This window comes from Erythrolamprus reginae, chromosome 1, assembly GCF_031021105.1.
Source record: "Erythrolamprus reginae isolate rEryReg1 chromosome 1, rEryReg1.hap1, whole genome shotgun sequence".
NCBI classification, from domain to species: domain Eukaryota; kingdom Metazoa; phylum Chordata; class Lepidosauria; order Squamata; family Dipsadidae; genus Erythrolamprus; species Erythrolamprus reginae.
This window is the reverse complement of record NC_091950.1, coordinates 138,517,374-138,535,004: the sequence shown is the minus strand read 5'-3', so window position 1 is coordinate 138,535,004 and position 17,631 is coordinate 138,517,374. Positions and strand designations below refer to the sequence as shown.

The 17,631-nt window shown below is 43.8% G+C and overlaps 2 protein-coding genes across 2 annotated transcripts in view; both read right to left on the bottom strand.

The window, feature by feature from the left end:
* LOC139175661 (veficolin-1-like) overlaps nt 1-17,631 on the bottom strand; it is a 940,898-nt gene that overhangs the window by 372,381 nt on the left and 550,886 nt on the right. The gene's annotated exons all lie outside the window — the stretch shown is intronic.
* LOC139175524 (acyl-CoA (8-3)-desaturase-like) overlaps nt 1-17,631 on the bottom strand; it is a 42,992-nt gene that overhangs the window by 14,449 nt on the left and 10,912 nt on the right. Inside the window, exons 4-8 of the mRNA XM_070766672.1 lie at nt 14,060-14,161; nt 12,505-12,633; nt 11,335-11,399; nt 6,339-6,347; nt 4,230-4,243 (exon numbers count right to left, since the gene is read on the bottom strand). Of these exons, the coding sequence (XP_070622773.1) occupies nt 4,230-4,243; nt 6,339-6,347; nt 11,335-11,399; nt 12,505-12,633; nt 14,060-14,161 (319 nt within the window). The remainder of the gene's footprint in view (nt 1-4,229; nt 4,244-6,338; nt 6,348-11,334; nt 11,400-12,504; nt 12,634-14,059; nt 14,162-17,631) is intronic.

The following is a 17,631-nucleotide window of genomic DNA, read 5'->3' as shown; positions in this document are numbered from 1 at the left end:
TCCAGTCCACTATGCCAGCTGTGTATCTAATGACATTATTATTATTATTATTATTATTATTATTATTATTATTATTATTAATAATAATAATTAGACTTGTATGCCGCTTCTCTCCGAAGACTCGGAGCAGCTCACAACAAGTAATACATGAGATACAAATCCAATATTAAAAACAATTTTAAAAACCCTTATAAAAAACAGTCATACAATCCAAACAAACCATATATAAAATAGAACAGCTGGGGGAATGTCAGTTTCCCCAGGCCTGGCGACATAGGTGGGTTTTTAGAAATTTACAAAAGGCAAGGAGGGTGGGGGTAGTCCTATTCTCTGGGGGGAGTTGATTCCAGAGGGTGGGGGCTGCCACAGAGAAGACTCTCCCCCTGGGTCCAGACAGATGGCACTGTTTTGTCAACGGGACCCAAAGAAGGCCAACTCTGTGGGACCTAATCGATCGCTGGGATTCGTGCGGCAGAAGGCGGTTTCAAAGGTATTCTGGTCCAATGCCATGTAGGGCTTTATACGTCATAACCAACATTTTGAATTGTGACCAGAAACTGATCGGCAGCCAGTGCAGGCCACAGAGTTTTGATGAGACATGGGTATATCTTGGAAAGCCCATGATTGCTCTCGCAGCCGCATTCTGCATGATCTGAAGTTTCCAAACACTTTTCAAAGGTAGCCCTATGTAGAGAGTGTTGCAGTAGTCAAACCTTAGGTGATGAGGGCATAAGAGACTGTGAGCAGTGACTCCCGGTCCAAATAGGACCGCAACTGGTACACCAGGCGAACATGGGCAAACACCCTCCTTGCCACAGCTGAAAGATGGTGCTCTAATGTCAGCTGTGGATCGAGAAGGATGCCCAAGTTGTGGATCCTCTCTGAGGGGGTCAATAACTCCCCTCCCCCAGGGTGATGGACGGACAAATGGAATTGTCCTTGGCAGGCAAAACCCACAGCCACTCCATCTTGTCAGGGTTGAGTTTGAGCTTGTTGACACCCATCCAGACCCCAACAGCCTCCAGGCACCAACACATCACTTCCACCGCTTCACTGACTGGACATGGGGTGGAGATGTACAACTGGGTATCATCAGCGTACTGATGATATCTCACCCCATGCCCTTGGATGATCTCCCCCAGTGGTTTCATGTAGATATTGAATAGCAGGGGGGAGAGGACCAACCGCTGGGGCAACCCACAAGGGAGAGACCTAGAGGTTGACCTCTGACCCTCCACTAACACCGACTGCAACCGACTGGAGAGGTAGGAGGAGAACCACTGAAGAACTGTGCCTCCCACTCCCAACCCCTCCAGCCGGTGCAGAAGGATACCATGGTTGGTGGTATCGAAAGCCTCTGAGAGGTCAAGAAGCACCAGGACAGAGGACAAGCCCCTGTCCTGGGCCTACCAGAGATCATCTATCAGTGCGACCAAAGCAGTTTCCATGCTGTAGCCGGACCTGAATCCTGACTGTTGAGGGCCTAGATAATTGGCTTCTTCCAAGGACCGCTGGAGCGACACCACCTTCTCAACAACCTTCCCCATAAAGGAAAGGTTGGAGTCTGGATGGTAGTTATTAAGCACGGCTGGGTCCAGGGAAGGCTTCTTGAGGAGGGGGGCGCACAAGTGCCTCCTTGTAGGGAGCTGGGAAGGACCCCCCCCTCAAAGAAGCATTGACAATCTCCTGGACCCAGCTCTGTGTCACCTCTCTGCTGGCCAAAACCAGCCAAAAGGGACAGTGATCCAGTAAACAGGTGGCGGAACTCACAATTCCAATGGTCTTGTCCACTTCATCAGGTGTCACCAGGTCAAACTCCTCCCAAACAGATGGACAAGGATGGGCCCCAGTCACCTTAACTGACTCGTTGTCAACCAACACTGCAATCCAATCTGGGTCAAGTCTCATCCTGATCTGAGTGACTTTATCATCAAAAAATGAATTAAATTCCTTGGCACTACTCTGCAAGGACTCCCCAACACACACACCCTGATTAAGGAGGGAGCAGGTCACCCGAAAATGGAGCGGCCGGACAGGATTCTGCTGATGCAATCAAGGCGGCATGATATGCGCATCTTGCCTCCTTGAGCGCCACTTTGTAAGTCTTAATGTGAGCTCTTACAAGTGTTAAATCAGATTCAGATTTGCTTTTCCTCCATCGCTTCTCCAGGCATCTCTTCTGGTGTTTCAACTCCTGCAGTTCCTCAGTGAACCAAGGAGCTCTCCAGGGTTTAGTGCCACAGAGAGGGCACAACGGCACAATCCTGTCAAGAGCCTCTGTCGCAGCCTTGTTCCAGGTCATGGCAAGAGACTCGGCCAAACTGTGCACGAGTGAATCTGGTAAAACCCAGCAAGGTTTCAGTCACACATATCAGGTCGTCCTCCTCCAGGATCAAGTCCCAGATGAGGAGATGGGCAGAGAATTGGGAGAATATGGGCAGAGAATTGGGAGAATTGGCAGCAATGCCCGCTGGCAACTTACCAGCCGGCGGTCGTTGCGGCGCGGCTGGGAGAAGGAGGCCGCCATTATGGGGCGGAGCCTGCGGCCCCCACGTCATCACCGGGGGCTGCAGTGACGGCGGTTGGGTGCGCTGGGCACCGATTGGTCCGGGCGAGAGGGAGGCAGCCCTATAAAAGGGGCTGCCTCGTGGCGCAGTTCCTCTTCGCCCGGCGTCGGGAGACAGACCAGCAGCACCCGGAGACAGCGACGCGGCGAGGGACAAGGCCCGAAGGTTGAAGAAGGAAGCGGACGGCGCAGCCGGCATTCGGCTTCTGCGCTCAGGCCTGTAGAGGGCGGAGGGCTAGCGGTTGGCGGAGGCTATTTGGGTGGCTTTTTAAGGGTGGCTGCTGTAATGGCCCGGGGGAACAAAGGGAAGGCTGGGGCCCAGCGGAGGGCAGCGGGGGAGGAGGATGTCGAGCAGGGCACCCCCCCATCAAACCTCGCCTTATGGGGAGGAGGCGGGCCCCCAAGAGGGCCTGGATAGAGGCCCCTGTGGCCAAACAGGTGAGGAGGCCTGATGGGGAAGGAAGCTCCAGGGGGGAAGGAGGCCACAGGGGACGGGTGGCAAGCCGCAGGGGACCAGCGGTGAGGGCAAAAGGCCGTCGCCAGGGGCGGGCCCCATCACGGGGGCCACGTGGACGGGTTGCTGAGGCCTCGGGACCCGAGGAGGGGGAACCCAGCGGCTCGGAGCTCAGCATCTCCGACGAGGGGGCCCCTGCCGGGAGGACAGCCAGAAAGGAGGGTGCAGGTGATGACTCACTCTTGGTTTCCTCACAATTGTTATCTTACTCAAGAAACTGGATAAGGGGCCGAGGAGGAGGAGCAGGCTCCTGCAGGAGGGTGCCACGGGCACCACAAGCGCGGATGGGACGCGGAGCTCCTCAGAATCGGTGGAGCGGTCCCAGAAGGAGCGATCAGAGCGGCATGCAAAGAAGAAGCGCAAGAGAAAGCGGGTAAGCAGGACAGCTTCCTGCTCTGAGGACACCGACGCCGACTCTTCGCATTGGGGTGAGTGCCCTGTGCCTAAGCATCGGTGGTCCCATCCAAGGGGGCCACGAGGCAGGCTGCAGGCCGTTAAATGCAGAACACATAGGGCACACAGGACATGGCGTTCGCGCACGGCAGCACAGGTGTGGAGGAGGGGGCGCAGACGGGAGGTTGCAAAAAGGGGCAGGAAGAGAAGGGACACGTCCAAGGATAGCTCCGAGTCGACCACAACGGAGTCCACTGACCCTTACGAGGGTGACAGTGACAACCCTTTCGTCCCTGGCCTCCCAGACACCCCGCTGAGCATGCATATGTCGCAGGCCCTCAAGCGGAAAATATGGCGTGGGGCTTATGTGGATATCTTTAGTATATTACTACCTGAGAAGTCAAAGAAAGACAAGGACAAGGATAATAAGAAGGGGTCCGATGAACCAAAGGACACTAAGATGGATAGGGGGATATTAGCATGGTCATATGCCTTTTTGGCTTACCATTCAGTGGTAGTAGAGGATGACGTGCACAAGACCCACGAACTCATATTATATATGAATTTGATTTTGAAGGCGTACCAGGAGTTTGGGGGTGAGGCTTGGAAACAGTACGACGAGACATTTCGTAGATTCACCGCGCACAATAGGCATTGGCCTTGGGACATGAAACACAATGATCTATGGCTTCAGGCCACGCAGCAAGCAGCTACCCCGGCTAGCGGGCGGACGCCCACTTGCCACTTGCTGCTGACACAGGGGAAGGAGGCTACCCTCCCCCGCCCCGCAGTGGGTTCGGGGACTCAGGGCCCTACACAGCGTAGTGGGTCGGGTTCGTCCTTTCAGAGCCCACCGTACTGTTATGAGTACGGCGCTAGGGGGGCCTGCTCAAGGCCAGTTTGCCGCTTTCGCCACGCCTGCGCATTGTGCAATGGTAGGCACCCAACCTCGGCATGTTACAGGGGCAGGGGGGGAGGCGGCAACAAGGAAGCAGGGGGCTCCTCCAAGCCCCAGCCAGGAGGAGCTCAGAGTAAGGGGCCCAACCCCCGTTAGGTTGGACAGGTTAAAGGACAGACTTACCGGCTATCGACCCAGGAAAGGTGCTGAGTTTTTGATTACAGGTTTTTCTGAGGGCTTTAGGATACCATACGAAGGGCCTAGGAATGCCTGCCTAGCGGATAATTTGAAGTCAGTAGCTGGCATGGGGCATGTGGTACGCGAGAAGATTATGAAGGAGGTGCGGGAGGGCCGGGTGGTTGGCCCCTTTACGGAGCCGCCTCTGCCCTCCTTGCGAGTATCCCCCTTGGGGGTGGTGCCCAAGAGAGCAGCCGGGGAGTTCAGGCTTATTCACCATCTGTCCTTCCCCCCGGGTGAATCGGTAAATGACCACATCCCGGAGGAACTGTGCTCAGTGCGCTACACACCCTTTGAGACGGCTATATCGATGGTTCGAGGGTGTGGAGTGGGGGCCCTGATGGGCAAATGTGATATTAAGTCGGCCTTTCGACTTTTACCAATTCACCCCGAGGATTTTGACCTCCTGGGTTTTCAGTTTGAGGGTGGCTTCTTCGTGGACAGGGCCCTACCGATGGGCTGTTCGGTGTCGTGCTCTTTATTTGAGAAATTTAGTTCGTTTCTCGAGTGGGCCCACGTGAAGGGCACAGGGATTAGGTCAGTGGTACATTATCTCGATGACTTTCTCTTCGCAGGGCCGGCTGGCTCTGACGAATGTAGGTGGGGGATGGCAGGATTTCAGGATTTATGCACAGATCTGGGCGTGCCTCTTGCCCATGAAAAAACCGAGGGGCCCACCACCAGGCTTACCTTTCTAGGCATTGAGGTAGATTCGGTAGCGCAAACGTGCAGGCTACCTGAGGACAAGTTGGCCAGACTTAAGGATACGGTGAAGGTTGTTCGAGCCGCCAGGAGGGTGACCCTCAAGCAGGTTCAGGAGCTAGCCGGACTGTTGAATTTTGCTTGTCGTGTGATAGCGCCGGGGAGGGCGTTTATGTATAGACTTTATCAGGCGACGGTCGGCCTGAGCAAGCCGCACCACAGGATTCGCTTAGCGGCTAGCGTTAGGAAGGATCTAGGGGTGTGGCAACAATTTCTGGATACATACAATGGGGTATCTTTTTGGAGACAAGACATGCTGCTGAAAGGGGACTTGCAGGTGAAGTCTGACACGGCCGGGATGGCTGGTTTCGGCGTCATATGGAAGGATAGATGGTTTCGGGCGGACTGGCCACAGGAGTGGCGGGGTACCGCGGTTTGCAGGGATTTGACATTTTTAGAATTATTCCCGATTGTAGTTGCCATTGAACTTTGGTCCCCCAGTTTCACAGGGAAGACGGTACACTTCTGGTGCGATAACATGGCAGTGGTACATGTGGTCAACACACTCTCCTCCAAGAATGAGCGGGTGATGGGATTGGTGCGGCATATGGTGATGAAGTGCCTGGCCCATAACATGCTCTTTCGAGCACACCATGTCCCTGGGATTAGAAACGGGGTGGCTGATGCACTATCAAGGGGGCAGTTGGCTAGGTTCCGGCTGCTTGCCCCACAGGCCAAGGAGCACCCAGAGGCTGCCCCCCTTCACCTGTGGCTGATTGGAGGGCCGACATAAACAGGGCACTGGATATGTCCATAGCCACGAGCACCAGGAGGTCCTACCAGCGGGCAGGTAGGGAATTTTGGGCTTTCCGTCACCTCAGGGGATACGAACAGCTATGGCCGGCTCCGGTGGAGCACCTGCTTGAGTTTTGCGCGCTTAGCAAACACCGGGGGTTGACAGCCCGGACAATACGGGGCAAGCTGGCCGGCTTGGCTTTTATAGCCAAGTCAAGGGGTTTCTCTGACACCACGGGGGACTTCAGGGTTAGGAAAACACTGGAAGGCTGGATCAGGGAGAGGGGTCAGGTTCAGGGTGACAGCAGGCATCCCCTCAAGTGAGCCCACCTAATGGGGCTGCGTGACTGGTGGGACAGGCTGTGCCGCTCGGATTACAAGGCAGCACTTTACCACGCGGCTGCAGTTACTTTGTTTTTTGGGGCTTTCCGTATCAGTGAGGTTCTAGCAGCATCCAGGTCCGATAGCTCCGGCCGCGCCTTGACGGCTAGGGATATTAGATTCAGGCGGGGCTCGGTATTCCTGCGGCTGAGAAGATCCAAGACTGATCAAAGGGGATGGGGGGTTACAGTTAAGCTTTCCCAGACTAACAACAGGAAGGTGTGCCCCGAGGGGGCACTCTCAGCATACTGGGCCCTTAGGGGCGGAGAGCCGGGCCCACTTTTCTGTCATTCCTCTGGTGGGCCTCTCACCAGATACCAGTTTTGGGCAGTAACGACTAAGGCCTTGTCCCAGCTGGGCTTGGACCCCAGGCGTTATGGGACTCACTCTTTTAGGATTGGCGCAGCTTCCTTTGCAGCTGAAGAGGGTTTCAGCACACTGGACATACGTGCCATGGGCCGATGGAGATCAGCGGCCTTCCAGACATACATCCGCCCTTAGGTGAGTAGGGCGGGAAAGGGTGCAGTCTGCGCCGCCACTTCTGATGCTGCTTTGTTTCCTCCCTTCCTTTAGATAACAAACAGGGTACACACCACAGGATTCTGATCTGTGGCCACAGCATGGTGTACTGGGCCGAGAAGAGGGCTCAGGAGACATCGCCCGGCATGCAATTGGAGCTGGACCAGCATGTGATTGTCCAATGGTTGGGCCGTAGTGGACTACGGTGGTTTGATTTGCTTCCCCTGTTATTCAACAGCGGGAAAGTGCAGGGGGGGGCGGGATGGTTGGTTTTACATGTGGGAGGAAACGACCTGGGAGCAATGACGGGTGTCGACTTGTTGTGGCACATTTGGGATGGCTTACAGGTGATTTGGCAACGGTGGCCAGACACACGCGTGTTGTGGTCCAATATTTTACCACGGAGGTGCTGGAGGCATGCCAAAGACCCTAAGGCGGTAGATGGGGCCAGGAAGAGAGTCAACAGAGCAGTGAGGAAGTGGGTACTCCAGGCGGGGGGTGGAGTGATAGACCACCCCGACATCAGAGCATCCCAGATAGCGTTATATAGACTGGACGGGGTACATTTGACAGACAGGGGGAATGACAAATTCATAGCAGACCTGCAGTGGTGCCTGCACATTCATGTGCAGGGGGGGGAGCAGGGGGAATAAATTATAATTTCACCCCCTGCTGTGGCCGATAGGGGGCGGAAATGGGCGTAAGCAGCAATTGTGTGATCTCCTTCAGGGGCACCCCTAGTGAGGTGAGGGGCGATCTCCTTCTCGGATTACAGGGCTCGACCGGCTTGGGTTCGGGGAGGGGGTCGCTCCTGAGGCTCGCTGGCTGGGGCTTACCAGAGACCAGTGGCGAGCCATCTCACACGCCATGGGGGCGTGGCAAGGGGCAGGGGGCAGGTGTAATTTTACCATGACCCTGCACCCAGGCAAGGAGCTTTCGCCCGAGAGTTGCTCAGTTGAGGTTGTTTGAAAGTTAACTCCGCCCCCATTTGATTTATGCACCCCTGCAGGTCACGTGGTTTAATTGGTTAAATAGTTAATTTAGAGTTTGGTTTAATAAAAGTGACCCCATTATACCCATACCTTTGTGTCCGACTGTTACTCCGCCTGCGCCGCAAAAGATTGCACTGGTAGAAATGTTTAGACTGAATAGAAAAGAGATTGCTGAAGACAGAGATAAAGATGAGGAAGGTGGGAGGCAAATTATAAAATGGATAAGAATTAAAGCAATAAAGAAAAGAAGAGATGATGGATAGAAAAATTGCCCTTTAAATATTAAAGGATCCTCATTGTAAGCTAAGGAGGCAGACATAAAATTAGATACGGGAAATAATAGAATAGAAACTGTTTATGGAATTAATAAAAATAATAGAAAGATTAGAAGTTTACTGATGTTAGGCATTTTTCATTCATGTACATTTAAATAATATAATGAGGATTACATAAATTTGATCAATGTGGTAGAGATTATTAACAATATTAGTGTGAACTGGATCAATATAAATGATATGAAAATGGATACAATTCAAGTACTAAAGAGGAGAAGAGATGGGCTTAGGCATTTTCCTTACATATATGTTTAAATAATATAATGAGGATTATATAAATTTTATAAAGGCAATAGAGATTATTAACAATGTTGGGGTGAATTGGATTAATATGAATGATACCTAGTCAAATTTGGTAATATATAATAGAGAAATGTTTAGATTGAACAAGACGTTTGTTTGTTTGTTTGTTTGTTTGTTTGTTTGTTTGTTTGTTTGTGTTGGAATGGGACTTGTAGGTCATCCTATACCATTTCAGACAAATGGCAGCCCAATCTCCCCTTGAAAGTCTCTAGTATTGGAACACTCACAACCTCCACAGGCAAGCTGTTCCACTGGTTGATCAATCTCACTGCCAAAAAATGTCTACTTATTTATAGGTTGAATCTCTCTTTGGTCAGCTTCCATACATTATTCCTTGTCTGCCCTCTGGTGCTTTGGAAAACAGCCTGACCCCCTCCTCTCTATGGCAGCCCCTCGGGTATTGGAACACTGCTATCATGTCTCCCCTGTCCTTTTCTTTGCTAGACTAGCTATGCCCAGTTCCTGCAACCTCTCTTCGTATGTTTTAGTTTATCATCCTGATTGCCCCCTTCTGCACTTTTTCTAGAGTTTCAATGTCTTTTTTGCAGTGTGGTGACCAAAACTGGAAGCAGTACTCTTGGTGTGGTCTAATTAAGGCTTTATTGAGTGGCATTAGTACCTCCCTAGTCCTAGATTGCATCCCTCTGATAATGCAATTTAGGATTGTATTGGCCTTTTTGGCTTCCGCTGCACATTGCTGTCTCATATTTAGTTGGTTGTCCATCAAGACTCCAAGATCTCTTTCGCAGTCGCTGCTATTGAGTGTGGTTTCACCCAATTTATATGTATGTCTTTGGTTTTTCTTACCTAGGTGTAGGATTTTACTTTTCTCTGCATTGAATCTCATTTTATTTATTTGGCCCCACTGTACAAGTCTGTCAAGATCCATTTGGATCCTGAGCCTGTCCTCTGTGGTATTGGCTACTCCCACCAGCTTGGTCTCATCTGAAAATTTGGTTAGTTCCCTTTCTATCCCCTCACCTAGGTCATTAATGAAGATATAGACATAGATGAAAATAGAGATAAAGAGGAGGAGTTGGCATTTCTTGCTTATGTATGTTTGAACAATATGATTACTTAAATTTTATAAATGAGATAGAGATTATTAATACTGTTATTGCAAATTGGATTAATATGAATGATACCCAAATCAACCCTGTTCACATACAATATTGATGGATATTTTTTAAAAAAATAAAAATATATTTTAAAAAACAAGGAAGTACTCTATCTGCTGGCGAATAACAGAGAAGAAAAGGAGCAGAAATTCCAGAAAGAGGAATTAAGGGAGAATAGTGTTTATAAGAAGAAAACATTATTATATAATATTACCACAGAATGTGGTATTGTAGTAGAGTATAATAATTGTAATCATTATAATAATTGTAATTAATGTAACAATATAGAAACAGCAATACTGTAGAATGAAATATAAAGTAGAGGCAATCGAGTCTTCGGAGAGGGGCGGCATACAAATATAATTAATAATAATAATAATAATAATAACAACAACAGCAGCAGCAACAACAATAACAATAACAACATCAATAATAATAATAGAAAACACATAGAGCATAAACTGCACAAGGTAAGGCGATATATGATGAGCAGAATCCGAGACCAAGCTACAAGAAATAAATTGGAATCACTCTATAATATGTAAATAGATATATTGCTCTTGGGTCAAGTGGACTATACAAGAACACCCTCGATTTGGTGGTGGGGAATGTGTGTGTATCTAGGTGGTGAGCACATTTCACTATGCACTGTTTTATGTTGTGTGAAATATAAATTTGTTAAAAAATAATTATTATTATTTTTAAAAAAGAGTATAAACTGCATAAAGTTTCACATTTTGCTTTTATATCTTGGGTTTCTTTCAAAATAAAATATCTCCCTAACCCATATAGGAAGATTTTAGAAAAAAACTTGTTTAAAGTCCAACACCGCTAGGTGGCCACTAGCTTGGCTGATTTCAAGAAAGAATGGACCAATTCATGGAATTTATGAGATTCAATGGTCATTAGCTTGGATGGCAATGTGATAACTTCTGAAGGCCACCTGAAGGAAGACCAGTGGATTTCCTTGGTTGGTTATTGTGAGAATGGACTGCTGAACTCGATGGGCCAAGGATTAGATCCAAGAAGCACCATTTATGATCTTATAAATTTAGTAGTTTCAAAAGGAAAAACAACTGTTGGTGAAGAGAATGGTCTATCTTCTCCATTATATTCCTGTCTCTCTTTTATGGCAATTTTCTTCCACTCTAATAAAAAAGTTTTGCCTATAGAGCATCAAATAATTCAGCAGTTTCATGAGAAAGTGCAGTACCCACTCTAGTTTGCCATTTCTGTCTTTGCACTGTTTAGGCATCATCTGTTTTTGAAGATGTAGACTTAGAATCAGAATGCCACCCTCCACCTTAAATTATATATATATTAAACTCATGGAATCTTTGTGTCCTGAAAAAAGAAAGAATTCCTCCTCGTTCTCTGCAATGTTCTGTAGTTGCTGTCACTGCTCTTTGTTCTTCCCTCTTCCTATCTTCTCATTAAGAGGTTATTAATCTGCACTGTGCTGGGGATTATGTAGAATGCTAATGTAATCTGTCCATGAACTCATAGTGGAAAAGATAAGAGTCCAAAGATGCTCCAGAAAAAGTTCATTTGCATTTAGCAGGGGTGGGGAGGGATAGATACTCACTGAAGAAAAAATACTGGTGCTGATGATTATAAGGAATGTATTTCTTTTTCTGCAAACCCAACTGTAAAAGAAAGTAAGTCATGAGAAAAACAAATACCTTTCACTAGGTAATTATAACTTAAGACTCCATTTCTATAACATCCTATTAAATAAATACTCAGGCAGGAAAAAAGCAAAAAAAAAAAAAACCCACCCCAAACCTGGAATGCACACAACTGTCACAATAATAAATTGCAATTGTCATAGTTAGAATAGATTGAAGCCTTTATTTCCTAAATTTCCAGATGCAGAAACACATGGCAGTGTGAGATATCTTTTAACATTAAGCCCTGCAATAGAAATATAGATAGAACATTCTTAAACTTAGATTTCTTAGTCAGGAAAGGAAACTGTCCCTTTTGGTAACAGAAATACTAGATAAACTTATACTAATCTTTCCATTAGTGGAAGGCCCCAAAAGAAAGCATTATTGATGGTCCTGGATCTGATGGGTTCACAGTGTTCCATTGTCCCAATATCAGCTTTTCAGTCACACCATCCTATAGCTGCCACAATTAATATTCTGACTGATTTCAATAGGGGTGAATAAACAAGAAAAAATAAACAAGAAAAAAATTCAGAATCTCAACTAAATAGGCAGATTCTTCATTTTGAGATTTTTACTGACGGTCACATCCTCAGAACCTCACAATCATCAGAGATAAAAAGAATTATACTGGTATTTCTGCCTGTGAGGCATAAATAATGTTATATTTTCTTTGTTTTAAGAAAGAACCAGGGCAGTATATGCTTATCAAGTCTGAAACAATCCATTGGGATAGATAATTCACACAATAATCAGCCCAATTCATAACATTAACCAGAGACAGAGCAAATGGAAACAAAGAAATGCTTAAGCTCCATACCACCCTCCATCTTCTATCCTACACGAGTTGCTGGGATTTGGGGACAGGGAGACTATCTGCTATTTTGCTTCCCTAACACACCTTCTTAGGATTGCACTCATGACCATTAAAACTTGCTGCTTTCCTCAGAATCCTTTTGTACATGATTGTTAAGTCAATCCAGTGAAATAATTCATCAGGTAATCCAATTCATAATATTTATCTCTAGCTATGAGCTACCACAGGAGAACCAGTTAAGGCATCAGGCTAGAAACTTCTTACCTCCAAAGAAAGAGGTTCCCCTAATGACAAAATAAAAGGATGAAATGAAACGTCTGGGTCTTTCTGGAAACAGTTGGGTTTAGCATGATGCTGGGTATGGTGCAAAGTCCACCAATTAGCTGAAAGTCCCTGTAGAGGAAGAATGAAAGAAAATATTCAAGCTTTTTAAAAATATTACTTGACTATTTACTGCCACAGTATTCTGTTTTAAAGAAGAAATTCCACTGAACTTTGAATCAGATTTTCAAATAAGTTTGAGGGACAATGGGTGTAACATTTCGAATAACAACCAAAAATATTTGTTTGGTATCCGGTGAAAAGTTTTAACCAATATTTTGGTTGTTATCCAAAATGTTCGTTATCCAAAGGCATTTGTTAACCGAGGTTCCACTATATATACCAAAGGATACAACATGAAATATAAATAAAATTGTCGGAGGGATGTTTTTTCAGATACCAATAGATGAAGATCACTAAAGCTTACTCTTTTGGGGAAAAGGTAAATGCTCTCAAGATGTATGTTATTATCAGATAAATATATATTCTAAGAGGAATTCCACTTTAAAAATCTGGAATAATATTTACTCATGAAACTTTTTCATATAAGCTCTACAATTCCATGGAAAATTCTAAGAATAGAAACATAGAAGATTGATGGCAGAAAAAGACCTCTTGGTCCATCTAATCTGCCCTTATACTATTTCCTGTATTTTATCTTAAGATGGATATACGTTTATCACAGGCATGTTTAAATTCAGTTACTGTGGATTTACCAACCATGTCTGCTGGAAGTTTGTTCCAAGCATCCACTACTCTTTCAGTAAAATAATATTTTCTCATGCTGCTTCTGATCTTTTCCCCAACTAACCTCAGATTGTAATCCCTTGTTCTTATGTTCACTTTCCTATTAAAAACACTTCGCTTCTGAACCTTATTTAACCCGTTAACATATTTAAATGTTTCGATCATGTCCCCCCCTTTCCCTTCTGTCCTTCAGACTATAGAGATTGAGTTCATTAAATCTTTCCTGATAGGTTTTATGCTTCCACCATTTTTGTAGCCTGTCTTTGGATACATTCAATTTTATCAATATCTTTTTTTAGGTGAACTGAACACAGTATTCCAAATGTGGTCTCACTAGTGCTCTATCCAGTGGGATCATGATTTCCCTCTTCCTGCTTGTTATACCTCTAGCTATGCAGCCAAGCATTCTACTTGCTTTCCCTACTGCCTGACCGCACTGTTCACCCATTTTGAGACTGTCAGAAATCACTACTCCTAAATCCTTCTCTTCTGAAATTTTTGCTAACACAGAACTGCCAATACAATATTCATATTGAGGATTCCTTTTCCCCAAGTGCATAATTTTTCATTTGGAAACATTAAACTGCAATTTCCATTGCTTTGACCACTTATCTAGTAAAGCTAAATCGTTTGTCATATTACAGTCACCTCCAAATCGGCAAATAGGCAAACCTTTCCTACCAAATCTTCCCCTATGTCACTCACAAACATATTAAAAAGAATAGGACCCAGAACAATATACCTTACTTACTTTTATATGGCACGCCACAAATTCATGAAAAAGGTGGTTCCATTTTGTATTACTGAAGACTGAAAGATGTCCCAAATCATGTTGTAGCCAGCCTGCCTGAGACTAAAAAAAGTGTATAGAATAAAATAGAATTCTTTATTGGCCAAGTGTGATTGGACACACAAGCAATTTGTCTTTGGTGCATATGCTTTCAGTGTACATAAAACAAAATATAAGAATCATGAGGTACAACACTTAATGATTATCATAAGATTCTAATAAGCAATCAGGACCACCTTTTGTGTCACTCCTACAACTTATATCCAATGGTATTTGTAATAGCTATGCAAGAACTGCTGGAATAGATACAATAAAGGTTCATTCATTCTAGGATTGTTTATTCAGTCAAAGGTTCAGCCACCCAGATAAATGTTCCAAACAGGATAGGCACAAGAAATAAATTCTATAATGTAACCACAGATATCTTCCACAAACATATCTGATATTTTGTGATAGACAGTGAGAAGACATGGTTGATTTTTAATGCTCTATTTTTGCTTCATTACTTACTGTCTTTCAGAATGATTGAGATATAAGATGACATGGCATCATAGAACATAGAATAACAGAGTTAAAGGGGAGCTTGCAAGTCTTCTGAGATAAAGGGCTGCCAAGCTCTTTTTAAAAGCCTCCAATATCCTTATTTTCGACAGAATCATTTGTTCGGCAAAATAGAAGTGCCTTTTTATCTAACAGAATTGCTTAGTGTTCTCAACCTTTATTCCTCTAAATAATTGAATGCAAACATTTTGTTTGTTTGTTTGTTTGTTTGTTTACTTACTTACTTACTTACTTACTTACTTACTTATTTATTGGATTTGTATGCCGCCCCTCTCCATGGACTCTAAATATCCAAAGGCCCAAGACAATTGAATATGTGTTATTTTCTTTATGAAGAATTTTTTTAAAAAAATGTGTTTATTGAGTTTTACAGAAAACAAAAATAGAAAAGATAACTTGTAATAGGTCAACAGTAATTTGTTTATAAATCAATACATTTGATACCTATACCATAAAGATCATACAATATTAGAAATATTGAAGAGATAAGAAAAAGAAATAGAGAAAAGAGAAGAGGTGAAAAAAGAGAAAACAGAGAAAAAGGAAATATTGTTGAGAAAAAATAGAATAAAGAGAGAGAGAGGAACCAGCAATTGATTTATTGATTTACTGATTGATCTATATATATGTCACATGTTTTTTTTGCTGAATTTGAAAATTAAGGGAGACTAGGATAGATCTATTTTGGCCTTATTTTGGCCTCATCAATTAGCCATACCCACTGGGACTTGAACCTGCAACCTCTGCCTTGTAAAGCAGAGAATTATCCTCTAGGCTACAGTATCCAGTCCCTTCAGCTCTGCACCAGGGAAGGGTTACATATTTTTGTGTCAAATATATATATATATATATATATATATATATATATATATATATATATATATATATATATATATATATATGCTATTTTTGCTATTCTTTAAATATAAACTTGAAAACTTGGGACTATTGCTACTACTATTGCTACTACTATTTGCCAAGATCTACCATTAATTACACTTTAAATACTATCTTATATATTAATTATTGAATATAGGGCTATATATATAGATACATCTGAGAATTGACGTATTAGACTAATAAGCAACTGAATTTATTTAATTATTGTGATTTCCTGAAATATTGTCTCTTCTTTATTCTCTTTCTTATATTAAGTATATTAAATAGCAGTGAATTGTTTATACATTTAAAGTAATAAGGTTATTGACTCTATCTTTGTCCACACCTTTTTCATATTTAGATAATATTTCTAATATTATCTTTACTTCTCTTATAACAAGTTTCTTTTTCTCTTTCTCTTTATTCTATAATGCTTTTGTGGTACTATATTAATTTTCTCCTTACTTAAGAAACCCTTGCTCTACTCTACGATTTTGAACTTCTTTAATGTTTACTGTTCTACCATTGAATTGAAATTCTTTTGGACCAAATCTAAAATGTTCTCTTCCAATACCAACACAATAATAAGGCCTGGAGAAAGGCAGCTGCTCAACACCATCCACACAATTTAACTCTGACAACCCCCCGAACCCTCCAAATCCTCCTAATGAGAAAATCCCAGCAGATCAGACAACAAGCACGACCTTAGCCTTGTTGCAGGACATGATGCTTAGGATGCAAGAATCCATTGACAGAAATTATGAGGCAATGACAGGTACTATGGGAACAATGAAGGAGAATATAAAGAAAATTGATGATCGGGTTGGCTGCCTTGATGAAAGGATGGAGATGGTCCATGGGATCCATACAAAAAATGACCAAAAAATCCAAAAAATTGTTGAAGCAAATGAAAGAATGGAATCTCGTCCGCAGCATGCTGAATGTAGGACAGAATATATAAACAAAGATCTCGAGGAAGCGATTATTAACTTTGGATTGGAAAAATCAGCATTTTACTTAAGATTTCAAAATGTGATTGAATCAAATTAAGAAGATCTACTCCAAATTATGGCAGAGATCTTGGCAACTATGACAAATAAGACCGCACAAGAAATAACCCAACAGATGGATGAAATCTACAGGATCTCCTCATCATATGCTAGGAGAAATCAACTTCCTAGAGAAGTTCATATCCGCTTCTTGAGACGTACTGTTAGAGATGAAATATACAACTTATCCAAAGATAATTCTATTTCTTACAAAGGGATAGAAATCAAAGCACTCTGCCAAGTCCCAAGATGCATTAGGGGAAAAAGGAAACCGTATCAGACATTGGCATCCAGACTCAACAAGAATAAAATACCTTTAAGGTGGTTAGTTCTGGAGGGCATGCTCATCTCTGTCAGTGAAAACAAATACAAGATTACCACCGTGGAAGAGGCAAAAGACTTTTATGAGCATGCAATCAAAATAGTGGAAGAACATTACCCTCCAGATCATGAATCAAAGGATAAGGGTAGTATTGACATAATTAGTTCTGAAGACTCCTTATCAGACAAAGACCTAAGAGATATACCCAGAAGACACGAATATGACAGAGATGGCCCAACGACTAGAGCTCAAGCCAAAGCTAGGAAGGAGAAAAGATGAGATTGTTGAAACCCACTATCGATACAAAGAAACATCATTGTTTTCCGTAAATATTAATGGCCTAAATTCCCCCTCTAAGAGAAAGAAAATTTTCCATAAGTTACTAAAACAAAAATTTGATCTAATTTGCCTCCAAGAAACCCATATCAAAATTCGAGATGCTGAGGTGCTATCTTTTCCCAGACTTGGTAAAAAATTTATATCACCTGCAATTATAAGAAGAGAGGAATTGTCGTTTATGTTAATCCCAATCTTGCCCCAAAACTAATATATTCCAACAATAATGGTCAAATCTTAATAGTACAAATTCTCTTATACTAAAAAAAACCAAATATAATCACAATATATGCCCCATCGATTCGACAACCTATATTTTTCTCAAATCTTCACAAAAAAATTACTGAATTAAAATTAGAAAATATAATAATGGTTGGCGACTTTAA